The 17,627-nt window shown below is 42.3% G+C and overlaps 1 protein-coding gene and 1 long non-coding RNA gene across 2 annotated transcripts in view; one reads left to right on the top strand and one right to left on the bottom strand.

The window, feature by feature from the left end:
* LOC144578452 (uncharacterized) overlaps positions 1-4,474 on the bottom strand; it is an 83,745-nt gene extending 79,271 nt beyond the window's left edge. Inside the window, exon 1 of the long non-coding RNA XR_013524284.1 lies at positions 4,170-4,474. This is a non-coding gene — a long non-coding RNA (uncharacterized LOC144578452). The remainder of the gene's footprint in view (positions 1-4,169) is intronic.
* Positions 4,475-4,513: 39 nt separating this feature from the next.
* Positions 4,514-14,562, top strand: CLN5 (CLN5 lysosomal BMP synthase). The gene is made up of 4 exons (XM_008980836.4): positions 4,514-4,707; positions 8,629-8,794; positions 9,435-9,660; positions 13,407-14,562. The coding sequence occupies exons 1-4, from the start codon at positions 4,535-4,537 to the stop codon at positions 13,934-13,936; spliced, it is 1,095 nt and encodes a 364-aa protein (XP_008979084.1). The 5' UTR covers positions 4,514-4,534; the 3' UTR covers positions 13,937-14,562.
* The last annotated feature ends 3,065 nt before the right edge of the window (positions 14,563-17,627 follow it).

Genomic DNA, 17,627 nt, shown 5'->3' with positions numbered 1-17,627 from the left:
CAAAAAAACTGAATTGGTTAACATCAGGTTACTTTAGGTTACTTTCCCTGTAAAGGGTTAAAGCAGAGAAGACTTCCTTATCATGCTGACTCAGGCTGACTGGGGCCCTTCTGAATGGTTGCTGTGAATCTCTTGTTTTTAGGAAATACCAGTCTATAGGGGAATTTTCCTGTTTAGGTTTCAGTTTGATTACAGGGCACTTAACACAAGTGACCCCATTTTGGTTCAATCTGTTTTGACCTAAGGCAGGAGCTCAGACCAAAACCATGACCTCTCATACATTTTATTTAACAACATAAAGAAAAGAGTTTCTGTTCTGAAGCCAGTTTTCTTGAGGATATTGATAAACTGATCACAGCAGAAGTAAAAAATATATTCAATAAACAAGTACAAGATTAAAGAATTCTTTAAAAAAACATAGTATAACAAGCAAAAGATTATAAATCCAAATCACTTGCTTTAGGATTAGAGTGAGGTGTTCATTATGGCTCCACAGTTTGTTTTTAAATATCATATATTAAGATGTCCTACTTTAATCTCTTCCTTAAGCGAATATTATAATTTTTAACTTTATTAAATTCACACTTAAATTATGCTTTTAAAATTATCTTTGGGTAAGGCACAGTGGCTCATGACTATAATTCCAACACTTTCAGGGGCTGAGGCAAGATAATTACGTGAGCCCAGGCGCTTGAGACCAGCCTGGGCAACAAAGTGAAATTCTGACTCTACCAAAGTTTTTCTCTAATTAGCCAGGCATGGTAGCACCAGCCTGTAGTCCCAGCTACTCAGGAGGTGAGGTAGGAGGATCGCTTAGGCCTGAGAGGTCAAAGCTGCAGTGAACCATGATTATGCCACTGCACTCTAACCTGGACAACAGAACAAGACCCTGTCTCAAAATAAAAATGAAAATAAAATAATCTTTGAACTAAAATAAATTATGCTTTAGGCAAGTGAAATCGTCAAAACTCTGAAAATAGGACCTATATATCGTTCATGTATTTGTTTAGCCAGGTCAATAATGTATACAACAGGTAAGTATTCCCAAGTTTCAGAAACACTTTGGGGGTTTGTTAATTTTTGGTTACCTTCAAGATTTTCTCAACCTCTTACATTAAAATTTGTGTCAGGGCCAGGTCCAGTGGCCTATGCCTATAATTCCAGCATTTTGGAAGGCAAAGGCAGGAGGATCACTTGAGCCCAGGAATTCGAGACCAGCTTGAGCAACATAGTGAGACGCCTTTTCACCACGAAAAATTTAAAATTATCTGAAGGTGGTGGTACATGCCTGTAGTCCAGCTACTCCAGGGGCTGAGGTGGGAGGATCACTTAAGCCTGGAAGCTGAGGCTGCAGTGACTGTGATTGCACCACTGCACTCCCGCCTGGGTGGCAAAGTGAGACCCTGTCTCAGAAAAACAAAATGGGGAGGAAATTAGTGTGTCTAGGGCAGCAGTTCTAAGGCAACCTGGTGAAGCCCCTTCTCCGAAAAATGTTTTTTAACACCTAAAATTAAAATGAGACTGTAAGTAAGAAACTAAAAATTAGCTTGGACGTTAATCTGCCCTGCTATTTATTAGCCTGGACTGACAAAACCGGCCTCAAAATCACCAGAAAACAATATTTCTCTCAAACCACAGTAAATCATAAAGTGTCATAACAAACTCCTTTTTTTTTACTTAAAAATTTTTTTTCGAGACAGCATCTCATTATGTTGCCCAGCCTGATGTGCAGTGGCTATACACAGTCATGATTACAGCTCACTATAGCCTCAGACTCCTAGTTCAAGCCTCCTGAGTAGCTAGGACTACAGGTGCATGCTACCTTGCTTGGCTTCCTGCTTTCTTATTCCATGAGAAATTTTGTTCTCTAAAATTAGACTTGGAGACAACTTCCTATCTGAAATTACATCAGTAACAATAAAATATCTCACCTTTGCCTGAAGGACCTCAGTGATTTCACACAGAGAATTGGCCTCAATTTACAATCCAGATGCCAAGCTTCTGATAAGGGGTTTCCAGACACAAAATTCCATCGCTATTTTAACTTCATAGTCTCCAAGAAAATAGGACCCTCGTCCACTTTGCAGTCCAGACCTAGAGCCTGTGTGTTGATGGCAGCAGGAGGCTGTCTGGAGCAGCCGCTGCCATCACTGACACACAGCCTTGTTTTGCTTTAAGCCTACCAAAATACTGCTTATTTAAATTTCATCTCAACTGCAGACTTCCCCAGAATCCTATAACGCTATTTGGGGAGATGCCATGTGATCCAAGCAGTCTTAGGCTGATTGGACAAGGACCCAAGGGAAACCAATTAAATTGAAATTCAGTTCTGCCTGTGGGCCCTTAAGATTTAAAAGCCATGGACAAGGGGGAAGTTACCAGTATCGGGCAATGATAACCTATGAGCACCTTTAGCTTGGGATGTGGGGTCACAGACAAAAGGAACAGGGTTTAATCAGTGTTCCCACCCAAGGCAAAACCAGAGCAGAGGAATGGGAGCTTCCAAGAGGCTGAGTTAAGACCAATACTAGGGCCAGGCATGGTGGCTCATGCCTGCAACCTCAGCACTTTGGGAGGCCAAGGCGGTGGCTCACTTGAAGTCAGTTCAAAACCAGCCTGGCCAACATGGTGAAACCCGTCTCTACTAAAAAAAAAAAAAAAAAAAATTAGCTCGGCATAGTGGCTCACACCTGTAATCTCAGCTACTAGGTGGGCTAAGGCAAGAAAACCGCTTGAACCCGGGAGGCGGAGTTTGCAGTGAGCCGAGATCGCATCACTGCACTCCAGCTTGAACAACAGGAGACTCCATCTTAAAAAAAAAAAAAAAGAGAGAGAGCGAGCAATACTAGGAAATACTTTCTTACCATGAGAGCTCTCGGCACACTGAGGGAAGAGACGACAGAAGCAAGACCAGCGGTCCTCACCACTGACCAAGGTCAACCTGAATTTGTTTTTGTAGCTCTGGGAAGTCCTGAACTGAATGGGAAGTTCTGCTGTATACGGTTCCACTATTTGTAAATGCTCTAATTAATGCTCTTTTTTTTTTTTTAAGCTGTTCTTTCTAATTGCTTTTTAAGACTGGCTCAAGTGTGGTACAGGGAATCCTGCAGGTGCCCTTCAGACCAGACATTCCATTTCAGCTCTCAGGGCTAGAATGCTTTTCCCTCTCATCTTGGGTAGGGTTTTGGAGAAGCCAGCTAAGCCCTGATAATTTGAATTTGGCGACAGTATATGGAGGAGAGCTAGGATGGTAGTTATCAAAACACTTAGACAAATGGATGGTAAAATGCAGCCAGTCTGAATCTCCGCAGAACCTCCCCAAACTGGTGCAGCAAGTGGGCAAAGCAGTGTGTGTTTGGGGCAGGGTACTAAGTCCCATCTGTAATCAGGAGACCTGGAGGGCCTGAGGAAGTCAGTGACAACCCCCAAGCCACACACCCTCCGATGGATTGTGGTGGTGATCTCTGGCTACTGAAGCCACCTTGCTTATTCCCTTAGCCTTACAAACATTAAGATGCTTCACACGTGTTGTGGGTGAAGTAAGGAATTGGAAAGCAGTCCTTGTCTAAGGCTCTGCAAAACTGCTCTCTGGTTAAAAATAATAATAATAATAATAATAACTACATGGCATCTCATTATGTTGCCCAGACTGAAGCGCAGTGGCTTATTCACAGGCCTTGAGTGTACTCCTAAGTCAGTATTTGTGCCTAACAGCAAGACAGACCAAGACAGGCTCCTCAAAGCCGGGTAATGGATGCCATTGTTTTCTTGAAGTGGTTGAAGAGTCAAAGAAGAGAAAGTGATGCAGATGTTTCCTCCCAGTGAAGTGACAGATCCAAGCATGGAACAAACACGGACTGGAGAGGGGAGCAGTAGGGGAGGGGTGGATTCCGTGGCGCTCGGGTAGTGACAGGGACCACACATTGTCGGTTTCACCACTGTTATCACTGGCCCAGGTCGAGTGAGGACCAGTCATTTCCCCACTATGCACTCGCGTAGTGGCAGGGACCACATACTGTCAGTGTTAACCACTGTTATCATCACAGGACCAGGTCGGCCAGGAGGAGGCATTTCCCCACTACTGTCCCTTCTTCCTCACTGCGCCCCCAGCCCTGCACCCCCAGCCCCAAATAAACATTCTCATTCACTCAACGTTTGTTGACACCTACCGTGGGCCCTGTGGAATGCGGTAAAAGTTCGGGGTTGGGAGGAGCCCTGGAGACAGATTTTTGGTTTTGGTTTGGTTTTGGTGGTGGTTGGTGGGCGGGGACAGGTCAGTTCATAAAAGAGGAGGCCCGGGTCTGGATGGAATTCTCCGAGGAGCCAGACCAAAGCGCCTTCCTGGACTGCAAAGTGTGGAAGCCGCCGCGGGCAGGGCGCAGGGAGAAGTCACGCGCTGGAACATGGTTCGTTACCAAACTCTGGGGCTAGCGCGGGGCATGGCGGTCTGCGTCCGGGGCTGGCGGCTCCGCGCAAGCTCCACCCTCCGGCGTCGCGGGGCGCGGGCGGCGCCGGAAGCACTGGGGGCAGCCTGATGGCGCAGGAGGGAGACACCGCACTGGGCGTCGAGATGCGGGGGGGCGCGGGCGGGGCCCGGGGACTCGCTTCCCGGCGCTGGGCCCTGGCGCTGCTCTTCCTCGCCGCGGCTCCGGGCTGGCTCCCGGCTTCGGGCAGCCCCTCCCGGCGCCACTGGCCGGAGCCCTACAAGTGAGTGCAGCGGTGCGTGCAAGGTCCGGGTCGGGGTCGGCGATGGGGGAAGTGGCGGTGCTGGGGCAGGGACCCCCGCGCACCTTGGTTTGTGTCGGATCACGTGACCGTGCGGGGCCAGCGCCGGGAGAAGCTCGGAGCGCACGTGAGAGCAAAATTGAGGAATGGGAAATCGCTGCCGCTTGTTACGCGCAGCCCTGGGACCTTTCCTCCCTTCTGGCCACTTGGGGCAGACTCAGGACCGTCCCAAATCGTGGAAGAGGAGGAGGAGAGTAATGCTATTTAATGGAGGGACTTCTAGGTACAAGTAGCTCATTTCTTGAGTGGTTTAAAAAAGACTATCTGGTTTATTTCATCCACTGTGTTATCATTACTGCGGAACATTTGGCACAGTTTACTGGGCGACCAACTCGCTCTGATTTGAACCTGATCAGAGCCTGATCGAAGTCCTTATTTGTAGGGCACGTTGGGAGCCAGATGTAAGGCTGAGTGCCCCACAGGGTCGTGGGGTGAGCCTTACGCTGTGCTGAGGCGCAGGATCCGAGAAATAAAGAGACAGGACACAGAAGTACAAGAAAAACGCAGCTGGGCTCGGGGGGCCACGCCACCTATAAGCAGAGTCGGGCGAGGCCCGGAATGTCCAGAATCGTGAGTGTTTATTGTGTATAGGTTAGGGGGCAGGGCAGTGAGTGAAATCATCTTTAAGGATAGTGATAGGGTCGTGAGCAATAAAACATGGGGTCCACCCCCATTAGGTCACCTAGGCCAGGAGGTGGACAGTGCACAGCAACAGGCCCGTTCCCAAGAAGGCAAGGGCCGTGTGCAGTAAGGGGTCCACCCCCATTAGGTCACCGAGGTATCATTAGGTCACCGAGGTATGAAGGTGGGCCGTGCTCAGTATGCAATACTTCTATCTATGGACAAACTACTTCTAGGAAGATTTATAGGAGGATGCTTTAAGTCACATAGCAGTGACGGAGCTGTCAGGGTTACTGCCACCTTCTGGCAGCTTCCAGTGGGTTCTATGGGAAGATGCTTTTCAAGCAGCGCAGTAGCAAGAGCTGATAAAGTTCACAGTCACCAAGGTGGATTGCCGATCTGAGGGCAGCCTTCCACAAGAACTGGAGCAAGGTCCTACAACTCCTTTATCAGGAGGAGTGGCTCTCGCCCCAAGCCTGCCATACAGCGGGTATCATACGATACTGAACGCTGCCGCCTGGGCCATGGATTCTTGTCCTGGCATAACTGTTTTTCCTTTAAATCATGCTCTGCATGGTGTCTGCTCTTAGGCATTCCTGATTATAAGCTACTTATTCCTTAATTCATGCTCTGTACTGTGTCCACTCTAGGCATTCCTCCGATATGAACTAAGATATAATATAGGTATATATGTAGGGAAATATTCTTTAGGCACTCATACTATCAACTATTATATGATTATATATAGAGGATTATATAGAGGGATTCGTCAAGCCCTAATTCTATAAAGTAATATATGACTATATAAAGGATTATATAAAAGGAAATCACGAGGTCAAGAGATCAAGACCATCCTGGTCAACATAGTGAAACTCCATCTCTACTAAAAATACAAAAAATTAGCTGGGCATGGTGGCACGTGTCTGTAATCCCAGCTACTCAGGAGGCTGAGGCAGGAGAATTGCCTGAACCCAGGAGGTTGCGGTGAGCCGAGATCATGCCATTGCACTCCAGCCTGGGTAACAAGAGCAAAACTCCGTCTCAATAAAAAAAAAAAGAAAAAGAAAACATGGAGTCAATATCAGGCAGGAGAAAGACCAGCAGTTTTTGAAAACAGCTATTTTTTAAAAACCAGAGGCATCATTATTTTAATTCAATTTATAATGGACATAATTTTAACTTACTAGCCAAAGTAATCAATAGCTAAAACTGCACACAACAAACCTGAAAACACAGCTATTTTGCACGCAGAATAATGAGTGGAAAGGCAGGATTTCCTCTTCGTGAGCAGCGAGTTTTAGGTTCTGCCTGCTGCAGGTCAAATCTGGAGCCATCATCACCAGAGATCTTGGGAAGGTTACTCAGAATCTCTGTGCCCGCATGGCCTGAGTCAAAAATTAGGAATAGTAGTAGCACTTACCTCATAGGTTTGCTGGGAGGATTAAATCTAGTAAATGCCAGCTGTTGTCAAACCTAGATATTAGTGTATTCTGCTCACTGAAAGGTTTGCAACACTTTTTTGTTTTGCTCCATAGGTATACTACGTGGAAAGAGAAGTTTGTGGTTGAAACTAGTTATCTTGAAAATGTTCATAATAAAATGTTCATAAGAAGTAAAAATTGGTCAGTAGGAAGAGTTGTAAAGCCAAACGATTTGACTTAACATTAGGGCAAGGTGATGACTATGGCTTTTTCGTGGTTGTTTTTTTTTTTTTTTTTTTTTTTTTTGAGTGTCAGATATTAAGTACATGCCCCCATCTAATCCCCTCAATTGAATATAATATTTAAGTTTATTAAGTTCACACTTAAATCATACATTTTACGTTACCTTTGAACTAAAATAGATTTTGCTGTGGGTAAGTGAAATCTCTGTGTGATTATGTATTTGTTTAAACTAGGTAAGTGCCTCTAAAACACTGTACCCAAGTGGCAAAAACTTTTGGGAGAGTTGTTAATAGCTTTGGTTAGCATAAAGATTTTAACTTCTTAAGTTAAAATAGAAATTTTTGGTTATTTGTTAGGATAGTAAAACAGTAGATTGGGCCAGAACCGTGGGGATTCTTAGATGGAAGCTGTTGCCACCACCCTGCCACTTCTTTCTCTCCCAGTGCCAGATTATAGGTGACCAGGGTGTCTGTTGAGCTGAATTCAACTGCAGTGGCCCCTCGAGCCCTATTGCTGTGGCCTTCCCCTGTCTTCTTTTCTTGCCTGCACTGTTGAGGTCACCTTCTAACTGATCTCTCATGTTTAATTTGGCCTCTCTCCCTACCCTCTTTTAATTCATGAAATAAGGTTTACTTTATAGCAAATTCAATCTTATCAGATCTGCTACTTAACATCCTTTGAGCTCAGCTGTCTTCAGTTAAGGCTCCAGGGAATTCGATGCACACTCTCCTAGTGACAAAATGACAGCCCCTGCCAATCTCTTCTGCCTCTACTCCTGCCTCAAAGCCTGAATTCTAGTCTTCCATACCTACTGGAGACCAAATGTGCCAGGCTTGTCTTATAATACCTAATGTTTCCTCTGCCTTCTGCCTTAACCCTCTGCCCAAGTACATTAAAAACCTATGCCGGGCCTTCATCTCTTTCTTTGCCCTCCCCACCCAATACATCTCACAATGATTTGTCATTCCTTTGAGCCCATAGGACTCATTTCTTTAGTCTAGCACATACTACACTCATTACTTGTTTAATGTCTTTCCAGCTCCCACCCAAGTTTCCATGAGAAAGGGAACAGTATTTTAATTTGTTTCCCTCCTTCTTACTATAGTTCCCTATATATCTAGTAGAGCCTCAGCAAAGATTGGTTGAATGAATGTTAATTTATAAGTAAATATAAAATCTATTACTCATAATTATCTGAATAATCTTAATTTATGGATTGTTTGTAAAATTGAGCACATTGGAAAAATGTTCATTCTGTAAACATTTGCAAATGTCTACTATGATTTGGAGCTATAAAATTTTTAAGACAAGATTTCTGTCTTCAAAATTTTCACAGTGGGATCAGGGAACAGGAAAGCATGTATTATCAGAGTCCTTTTATCATTTGTTATTAAAAAACATTATTGGAAGTTCAAAAGATAACAAAATGTATGTTTATATTTATTAACTATGGTCTGACCATTGAATGGTGCCCAAAAACTGTTACTGGATTCTAAAAGGTGTGAGGAGAACCAATTCCTGTTAGAATCTAAGTAGATGGTTTATTTTTCTTTATTAGACGCTTTGACTTCCGACCAAAACCTGATCCTTATTGTCAAGCTAAGTATACTTTCTGTCCAACTGGCTCACCTATCCCAGTTATGAAGGATGATGATGATATTGAAGTCTTTCGATTACAAGCCCCAGTATGGGAATTTAAATATGGAGACCTCCTGGGACACTTGGTAAGGATGCATCTTGGTCTTATAACTTTGGTTAATTTAGTGATTTGGTTATTAAGTTGATTTTTAGGGAATAATCTTTATTTAGATGGCTGACTTCAGATCATGTTTATTGGTGCTTCTGTTAGCACATTTAAAATGAGTAATCAAAAATACTTACTATCAGATTTTGTAATCCTGACAGTAACAAATGTAATCACCATTATCTCTTGTAATGTTATGAATCTGAACCCAGCTCCGGTACCCAGCTCCTGGAAGATGAGAAGAGGCCCAGAAGGGGCAAGGCAGACAGGAAACACCTCTCAATTTCCAGACCCTGTTTTAGTTACTTTTCCAGATTAACCCATCACCATGTGAAGTCTGTAGAGTTCCTTCCTGAGACTGGCATGGGGGCTCCTCACACTTTAAGCTCTAAGGAAATTATGAGCTTGTCCACATAACACGCATGCCTCCTCTTTGAGATGAGCTGCAGTGGCCTGGAGTTTGGGGCCACAGAGTGGATATGCCAGTAGCAGCATGGAAGACAGCTGAACAGTTGTTCTACTTGATATGCATTTGTGATGTGCCACATTTTCTCCTATCAGGTTACCTAGACCCATGCTTATGTCACAGTTGCTCTTATACATGTATTGCCTTTACACAGAAAATTATGCATGATGCCATTGGATTCAGGAGTACATTAACTGGCAAGAACTACACAGTGGAATGGTATGAACTTTTCCAACTTGGCAACTGTACATTTCCCCATCTCCGACCTGAAATGGATGCCCCTTTCTGGTGTAATCAAGGCGCTGCCTGCTTTTTTGAGGGAATTGATGATGCTCACTGGAAGGAAAATGGGACATTAGTTCAAGTAGCGACTATATCAGGTAAGTTTTGAAATATGGCAATATTTGATAAATTGCATCAAAATCCAAATGAAAGAAATTATAATACTTCCATTGAAACATTTCAGTAATGTTTTACTTAGAGGTCGTTTGAAAATTGCACTCCTGGAACCACTGAACTTTGGGAATTTTTTTTTTCATTTATTTTGTATTTTATTTCAATAGGTTTGTAGAGAACAGATGATGTTTGTGAGGGAAGGTGTTCTTTTCTGGGTTCACAAGGGGGCATAGTTTTAAGGACAAGAACTTCCTAGCATCATGCCCCCCCTCCCATCTCTCTCCATCCGGGAGATTTAATGGTTTATGTTTAAATTTTGTGGGCAAGGGAAGAAACTAAAAGTCAGTCACCCCAGCGGAAGTTTGAAGGAACTCTTTTCATTGGTGGGGGAGTGGTGGTGGGGGATGCATAAGGAGGAGGGAATTCCTCCCATGTTAAAAGTCCTTGTCCCCACACCGGGCCGGATTTCCCCTCTGGAGTCCCCTTCCACACTCTTCACGGACGTTTTCTCTCTTCTCCTCCTCCTCTTCTCTTTTCTCTACCTAAATAAAATCACCTTTCTGCAACACTTCTTGGGTCCAGTATTTACTTTATGAGTTTACCATGCACCTGCAGTGGTCTGCTCTCTCATTCTTGAGATAGCAGAGACCAAAAACCTACAACATTCTCTCAGGGGACCTGTGCCTCCCCTGCACCCCAAAAAACCTGGTTACATTTGGTTACCTGAGTTCTTTAGTGGTGATCTCTGAGATTTTGGTGTACCCGTCACCTCTCTCCCACCCTTTCTTCTGAATTCCCAAAGTTCATCATTCTTATGCCTTTGCATCCTCATAGTTTAGTTCCCACTTATGAGCACATACAGTGTTTGATTTCCCATTCCTGAAGAGTTACTTCACTTGGATGTACTTGGAAACCATTATTCCAAGTTGGTGCAAATGCCATTATTTCATTCCTTTTTATGGCTTAGTATTCCATGATGTGTGTCTGTGTGTGTGTGTGTACACACATTTTCATTATTCACTATATAGACACCACATTCTCTTTATCCACTCATTGATTGATAAGCTGGTATTTTTGCAATTGCAAATTGTGCTGCTATGAACATGCATGGGCAAGTATCTTTTTCATATATGACTTCTTTTCCTCTGGGTAGATACCCAGCAGTGGGATTGTTGGATCAAATGGTAGTTCTACTTTTAGTTCTTTAAGGAATCTCCACACTGTTTTCCATAGTGGTTGTACTAATGTACGTTCCCACCAGCAGTGTAGAACTCCCCTTTCCACCATATCCTGGCAACATCTATTTTCTTTTTTTAAAATTTTTTTATTATGACCATACTTGCAGGAGTGAGGTGGTATCACATTGTGGTTTTGATTTGCATTTCCCTGATCATTAGTGATGTTGAGTATTTTTTCATGTTTGTTGGCCATTTGTATATCTTTTGAGAATTGTCTATTTGTGTCCTTAGCCGCCTTCCCCTTCCCCCGCATTTTTTTATTTTTGAGATGGACTTCCATTTGTCCCTCAGGCAGGAGTGCAATAGCACAATCTCAGCATGCTGCAACCTCTGCCTCCTGGATTCAAGCGATTCTCCAGCCTCAGCCTCACAAGTAGCTGGGATTACAGGCACCCACCACCATGCCCGGCTAATTTTTGTATTTTTAGTAGAGATGGAGCATTACATTATAAAATGCTGTTCCCCAAAAAAGTAGAAACATCTGAAGTGAAAGCACTGTTGTGAAAATGATTCAGTGAACCCCAGGAGTTGTGGAAGCAATCATGCTTCCTATTTGTATAGCTCTTTACCAATGATTTGGAGGTGTGTTAACTCACAGTTCAAGGGACAGGATAAGATACTCATCCTCTACAAATAAGGAACTGAAGCCCAGCTAGGTAACATGACTTACCTGCCTCTCAAGGTCAAAGAGCTGGATGTAGCAGAATCAGGAATAAAACTGAGGTCTTTTAAATGTAACTTAGGGATATTTTAGATGAATCCACCATGTTGTTTTCTAATCAGTTCTTCTACTTTCTAATTGATGTGCCTTAAACCATCTCAAACAAAAGTCTATCCCTCTTTTAACACAGCTCAGTAAAAGCATTAGCTGCTCTTTCATTCCAGGCCTGTTCACACCTTTCCCCACTTACACCTACATCATTGTCTGAAAATCCTTTCTTCTAGACATAAAGTCAGTGATCATATGAACAAGTGATCACTATTTTTTGTAAAATATTTCCATATATCAGTACTTAAATCTTTCAGATCATCTATTTGCCTTGTGAATAATCCTGTGATTGACCTCTCTTCATGTTACAAAATAGTGTTTTGAAGCACCTTGTCTCTTAAGTATAGTGGTGGCTTTTGAAAGTTGAAGAATGCTAAGAACAGTATCCCCAGTTCTAATACAACAGGCTTTATTCTGTTCCACAATTTTAGTTCCATAAAATTGATAAAGGCAGCTACTCGATTCATTTTACAGAACCTGATGTATTTATTTTATGGACTCAAACTGGAGTAACCAAAGAAAGGTTTTTATACAGTGACAGAATGCAATGTTTGGGGCCTGGCTCTATTAGGCATTATAAATGCCCAAGATAAGAGTTGTAACTATGCAGAGTAGTGTTTTCTAAATATCTGGAGAGATTATTCTGGTCTGCTACAAGATGGTAGGAGAGAGGGTTAGCCATCCTATTCAGAGAGGGTCTGCATAGTCCATGAACTCAGCCTAAAATATTTTTCGTTTAGTTGATTTGTTGGAAGAATTTCTGTGATGGGGAGAATTCAGCAGCATCCCAGCAACTCCAACTACAGGGAAAAAAGAGAAGTACCAAACATGCAAGGTAGATGGGATATGGTGCTTGTTCTCCTAACAGTCAGTAATAGCCAGCCTTCTAGAGCAGCAGCTCCTTAGGCAGCCATTCATACTTTGTGCGTAACATGCTTTGCAACAGAAAAGCTCACCTTTCCCACACCTCCATTTTTCTTACACTGTCTTTGCCCATTCAATTTTTCCTCTTTCACAAAATTCTTTTTTTTTTTTTGCTTTCCTTTTCTCATTTCCCTCTGAATCCAAGATTTGGTGAGTTGGGTAAAGAAAGAGAGCTTCTGCATTTGTATAATGTTGCTTTGATTATAGCTTAAATGATTGTAAAATTAGTATGTAAGACAACTTCTCTTTATACACCTATCATACCTAATGTTTATAACTTAGAAATATCTTGTGCCTTGAAAAATGGGATAAAAATTGGCTGAGCTTGGATTCCTGTTATGAAATGCAAGTTTAGAAATTCAAAACCATCGTTTCTCACATGCATCCATAGTCTTAATTAAGTTAGAACATTTTAGTTTAAATTATTATGATTAGGCTGAGCATGGTAGCTCACACCTATAATCCCAGTGCTTTGGAAGGCTGAAGCAGGAGGATCACCTGAGGCCAGAAGTTTGAGACCAGCCTGGGCAACACAGCAAAACCCTGAGTTGCCCAGGCTGGTCTCAAATAAAAAAAAAAATTAAAAATTAGTTGGGTTTAGTGGCCAGTGCCTGTAGTCCCAGATACTCAGGAGGCTGAGGTGAGAGGATCACTTGAGACCGAGAGGTCAAGGATGCAGTGGGCTATGATTGTACCACTGTACTCTAGCCTGGGCAACAGAGGGAGACCTTTTTAAAAAAAAAATATTAACATGATTAACTTTGTTCACTAGGTGATTTTGTTTTGTTGTTTAAACTAGGAAACATGTTCAACAAAATGGCAAAGTGGATGAAACAGGACAATGAAACAGGAATTTATTATGAGACATGGACTGTAAAAGCCAGCCCAGAAAAAGGCGCAGAGACATGGTTTGATTCCTACGACTGTTCCAAATTTGTGTTAAGGACCTATAACAAGTTGGCTGAATTTGGAGCAGAGTTCAAGAAAATAGAAACCAACTATACAAGAATATTTCTTTACAGTGGAGAACCTACTTATCTGGGAAATGAAACATCTGTTTTTGGGCCAACAGGAAACAAGACTCTTGCTTTAGCCATAAAAAAATTTTATTACCCCTTCAAACCACATTTGTCAACTAAAGAATTTTTGTTGAGTCTCTTGCAAATTTTTGATGCAGTGATTGTGCACAGACAGTTTTATTTGTTTTATAATTTTGAATATTGGTTTTTACCTATGAAATTCCCTTTTATTAGAATAACATATGAAGAAATCCCTTTACCTAAGAGAAACAAAACACTGTCGGCCAGGCATGGTAGCTCACACCTGTAATCCCAGCGCTTTGGGAAGCCAAGGTGGGCAGATGACAAGGTCAGAAGTTTAAGACCAGCCTGGCCAATATGGTGAAACCCCCGTGTCTACTTAAAAATACAAAAATTAGCCATGCATGGTGGCTAATTTTAGTCCCAGCTACTCAGAAGGCTGACGCAGGAGAATCGCTTGAACCGGGGAGGCGGAGGTTGCAGTGAGCCGAGATCACACCACTGCACTCCAGCCTGGGTGACAGAGCAAGACTCTGTCTCAAAACAACAACAACACACTCTAGTTTATAAAACCTTAATTCTACTGCTCTTTTTTCCTCTCATCACCAGCATCTGGTTTTCATGGGGTGATTTTATTTTTGTCAATTTCTTAGCCTTTCTTTCTTAGTGCAGAAAGATAAAATGCACATCAGCAGAATCACTGCACATCTCAGGACTTTTCTGTTAGAAGCTGAAATTCGTACTATATTGAACAAAGTGATCAAGTTAGGTGACCTTTATTTCAATTTCCAACCCTTTTTTAAAATGGAGCCTTTGTTAACATATCAGTTATGTAGAATCTTTGGACCCAGTTATAGATATGGTGTGCCAAGATTTTAAAAATACCTTCAAAAATAAAAAATACCTTCAGTGACATTTTCATGGTTGGGACCTCTTTTTTTCTGGTATGGCAGTTACACTTTTAAGTGCGTTTTGGTACTTTAGACTGACTTTACAAGTTGTATAGCTTTTGGAACCAGGTTTAGTATAGTCTGATTACATTCCATTCACCTAACTTGAGAGATTGGTTTGGACACCATAACTGGAGTGGTTGTGCTTCTAGATGTGGCAAATCCAATGTTAATACACATTTCTGGCTGGCATTTTGGAACTAGCTAGTAACTGGCTTCTGTTATTTAAGCAACCTAACATTTCTATACCCTACTTTATTTATCTCTAAAATGATTCATCTGTCAGGACCGCCGTAAAGATGGAAGTAGTATATGTTTGGCAGGTCACAGTGAATGGCAGGGATAATGATTAATCAAAGAACAAATTGTCATCCTTGATCTTGCCTAATCTAGTTTATGTGCCAGTCTTTCCTGGGTTTTGTAATCACCTAGACTTCAAAAGCTGATAGCCTAGTGTTTCAGCGGTTCTTCCAAGGTCTGGGGTATGGAGGTGTATAGCTACAGACACGTTTGAGTAAACAGGTATCTTCTGACTTCTTCACTGCTTCCTCTAGTTCTCCCTCTTCCCACAAAGCTGTCAGTGCAATGGAAGAGGTTGCACTTCCCCCAGAGAGGATAGGTTCCTGCTAAGGTCACCAAGTAGCTGTGCTTTAATTAGAGCCAGACAAGCTTTCAAGGTCCTTTAAGTATTTGATGATCAACTGAACATGTTTCTATTCATGGAGAAAACACCAGTCAGTAAGAAGATGGAGTGGATATTGGAGAAAACAATTCATGTTTAATATGTAAATGTACCAATTATGTGATTCAGTTTCAACTAACATTCAAGTGGTTCCTGAGAGGTTAGTACATTATTACTGAGCGCTCATAAAAAGCTTAATCATAGATATAATTAACCTGATCCAAATGAGTAATCGGACCTTAGAAAAGTTAAGTGAGCTTTCTCTGGCTACCCTGCTAGTAGTAATGAAGTCAGGTCTTGAACCCAAGTTCTGCTGCCTGAATTGAATGCACTATACAGGCTTTTTGGCACCACTCAAAGTGTGGTCCTCAGACCAGTCCCTGCCAACCAGATGTTACTGGTCTGTGAGTAAAAGTACAGATACTGACAGGAAGCTTTGAGAAATTTTAAAGCAATTTGTTGGAGTGTTTTTGTTTCTGTTGAATCTAATTTAAAAAATTGGAGCTTGTATTTTATGTGACTTTGGTCTTAGGAATTTTCATTTTTACCTTTTTTTTTTTTTAAACTGTAGTCCCACAACAGTCTGAAAATTACCTAGTCACCAGACAGCTTGAGAAGCTCTCCACCATACCATTCTCCCTACTGCACTGAGTCTTCCTCAAATACAGAGAGAACTTTCTTTCATGACTCTCATTTAGCCTGTCTACTCCTGATAATAGTGCCTAACCATTCCAAATGAATGCTGCCTCATTAACCTAATTGTCTTCACATTGTCACAAAAAAACTGGCTCTGTGCATTATCACCATCTAGTGGCTAAACTCGGGCAACACCAACCTCTACCAAATTCTAAGGAAAATTGCTCTGGAAAAACAACAGTATGGGATTTTGGATTTCCAGAACTGCCTTGAAGAGACAAGGATTCTTGTACCAAGTTTTTGTCCAGTGCAAATCAAAGAACTTGGTTACATAGGAAAAACAAGTGAGGACAACTGTACCTGGAACTTTTAAACAAGATTCTAATAGTTACATTAAAACAGCATTCAAGACTTTTGGCCAGGCACAGTGGCTCACACCTGTAATCCCAGCACTTTAGGAGGCTGAGATGGGGAGATCACTGAAGGTCAGCAGTTCAAGACCAGCCTGGCCAATATGGTGAAACCCCATTTCTCCTAAAAATACAAAAAAAAATTAGCTAGATGTGGTGGCGCTTGCCTGTAATCCCAGCTACACATGAGGCTGAGGCAGGAAAAAAAAAGCATTCAAGATTTTTACTGTTCCTAAGAATCTTAATGAAGACAGAAAGTACCATAGATTCATGTTACTACAGCACAGACAGCATTAACATTTACAAAAGTGTTTTGTCGAGATGGGAGTATCACTCATGATGCCCAGGCTAGAGTGCAATGGCACAATCTCGCTCACTGCAACCTCCGCCTCACAGGCTCAAGCAGTTCTCCTGCCTCAGCCTCCTAAGTAGCTGGGATTACAGGCATGAACCACAAAGCTACCCGGCTATTTTTGTATTTTTAGTAGAGACTGGTTTTCACCATGTTGGCACCCACCATCACACCCAGCTAATTTTTGTATTTTTAGTAGAGAAGGGGTTTCACCATGTTGGCCAAGCTGGTCTCGAACTCCTGACCTCAGGTGATCCAACTGCTTCGGCCTTCCAAAGTACTAGGATTACAGGTGTGAGCCACCGCACCTGGCCTACAGAAGTATTTCTTAAGAATTGAACCCATCAACTCTACTTACAAGATGTAGAGATTTCAAGTAAAGATGATTCAAGAACATGCTTTCAAAATGGTAGTTAGGAAACCAAAACATAGCCATGCAGAAATCTGCTAATTAAGTTATGCTGCCCTTTAATTATAACTTAAGCACAACTTAAATCGTTTCTATTTTGCTATTAAGTTCTAGATGTAGGCTGGGTGTGGTGGCTCACACCTGTAATCCTAGCACTTTGGAAGGCTGAGGTGGGCAGATCAACCGAGGTCAGGAGTTCGAGCCCCACTAAAAATACAAAAATTAGCTGGGTGTGGTGGTGGGTGCCTGTCCCAGCTACTTAGGTGGCTGAGGCAGGAGAATCGCTTGAACCTGGCAGGTGGGAGTTGCAGTGAGCCAAGATCACACCACTGCACTCCAGCCTAGGCAACAGAGCAAGCTTCATCTCAAAATAAAGTTGTAGATGTATAAAATGTATACATTTTTAGTCTGACTACGGCTTTAGAGTGAATATATCCTCTCATTAATGTGGCTCAATATTAGATAAGTATACCTACAAAGTGTCACCTAGTATATTGTTGCAGGTAGAGGACATCAGATGGTGAATAAAACTACTAAACTC

This window comes from Callithrix jacchus, chromosome 1, assembly GCF_049354715.1.
Source record: "Callithrix jacchus isolate 240 chromosome 1, calJac240_pri, whole genome shotgun sequence".
Taxonomy (NCBI): domain Eukaryota; kingdom Metazoa; phylum Chordata; class Mammalia; order Primates; family Cebidae; genus Callithrix; species Callithrix jacchus.
The sequence above is the reverse complement of the archived record's forward strand: the minus strand, read 5'-3'. Positions and strand labels throughout refer to the sequence as shown.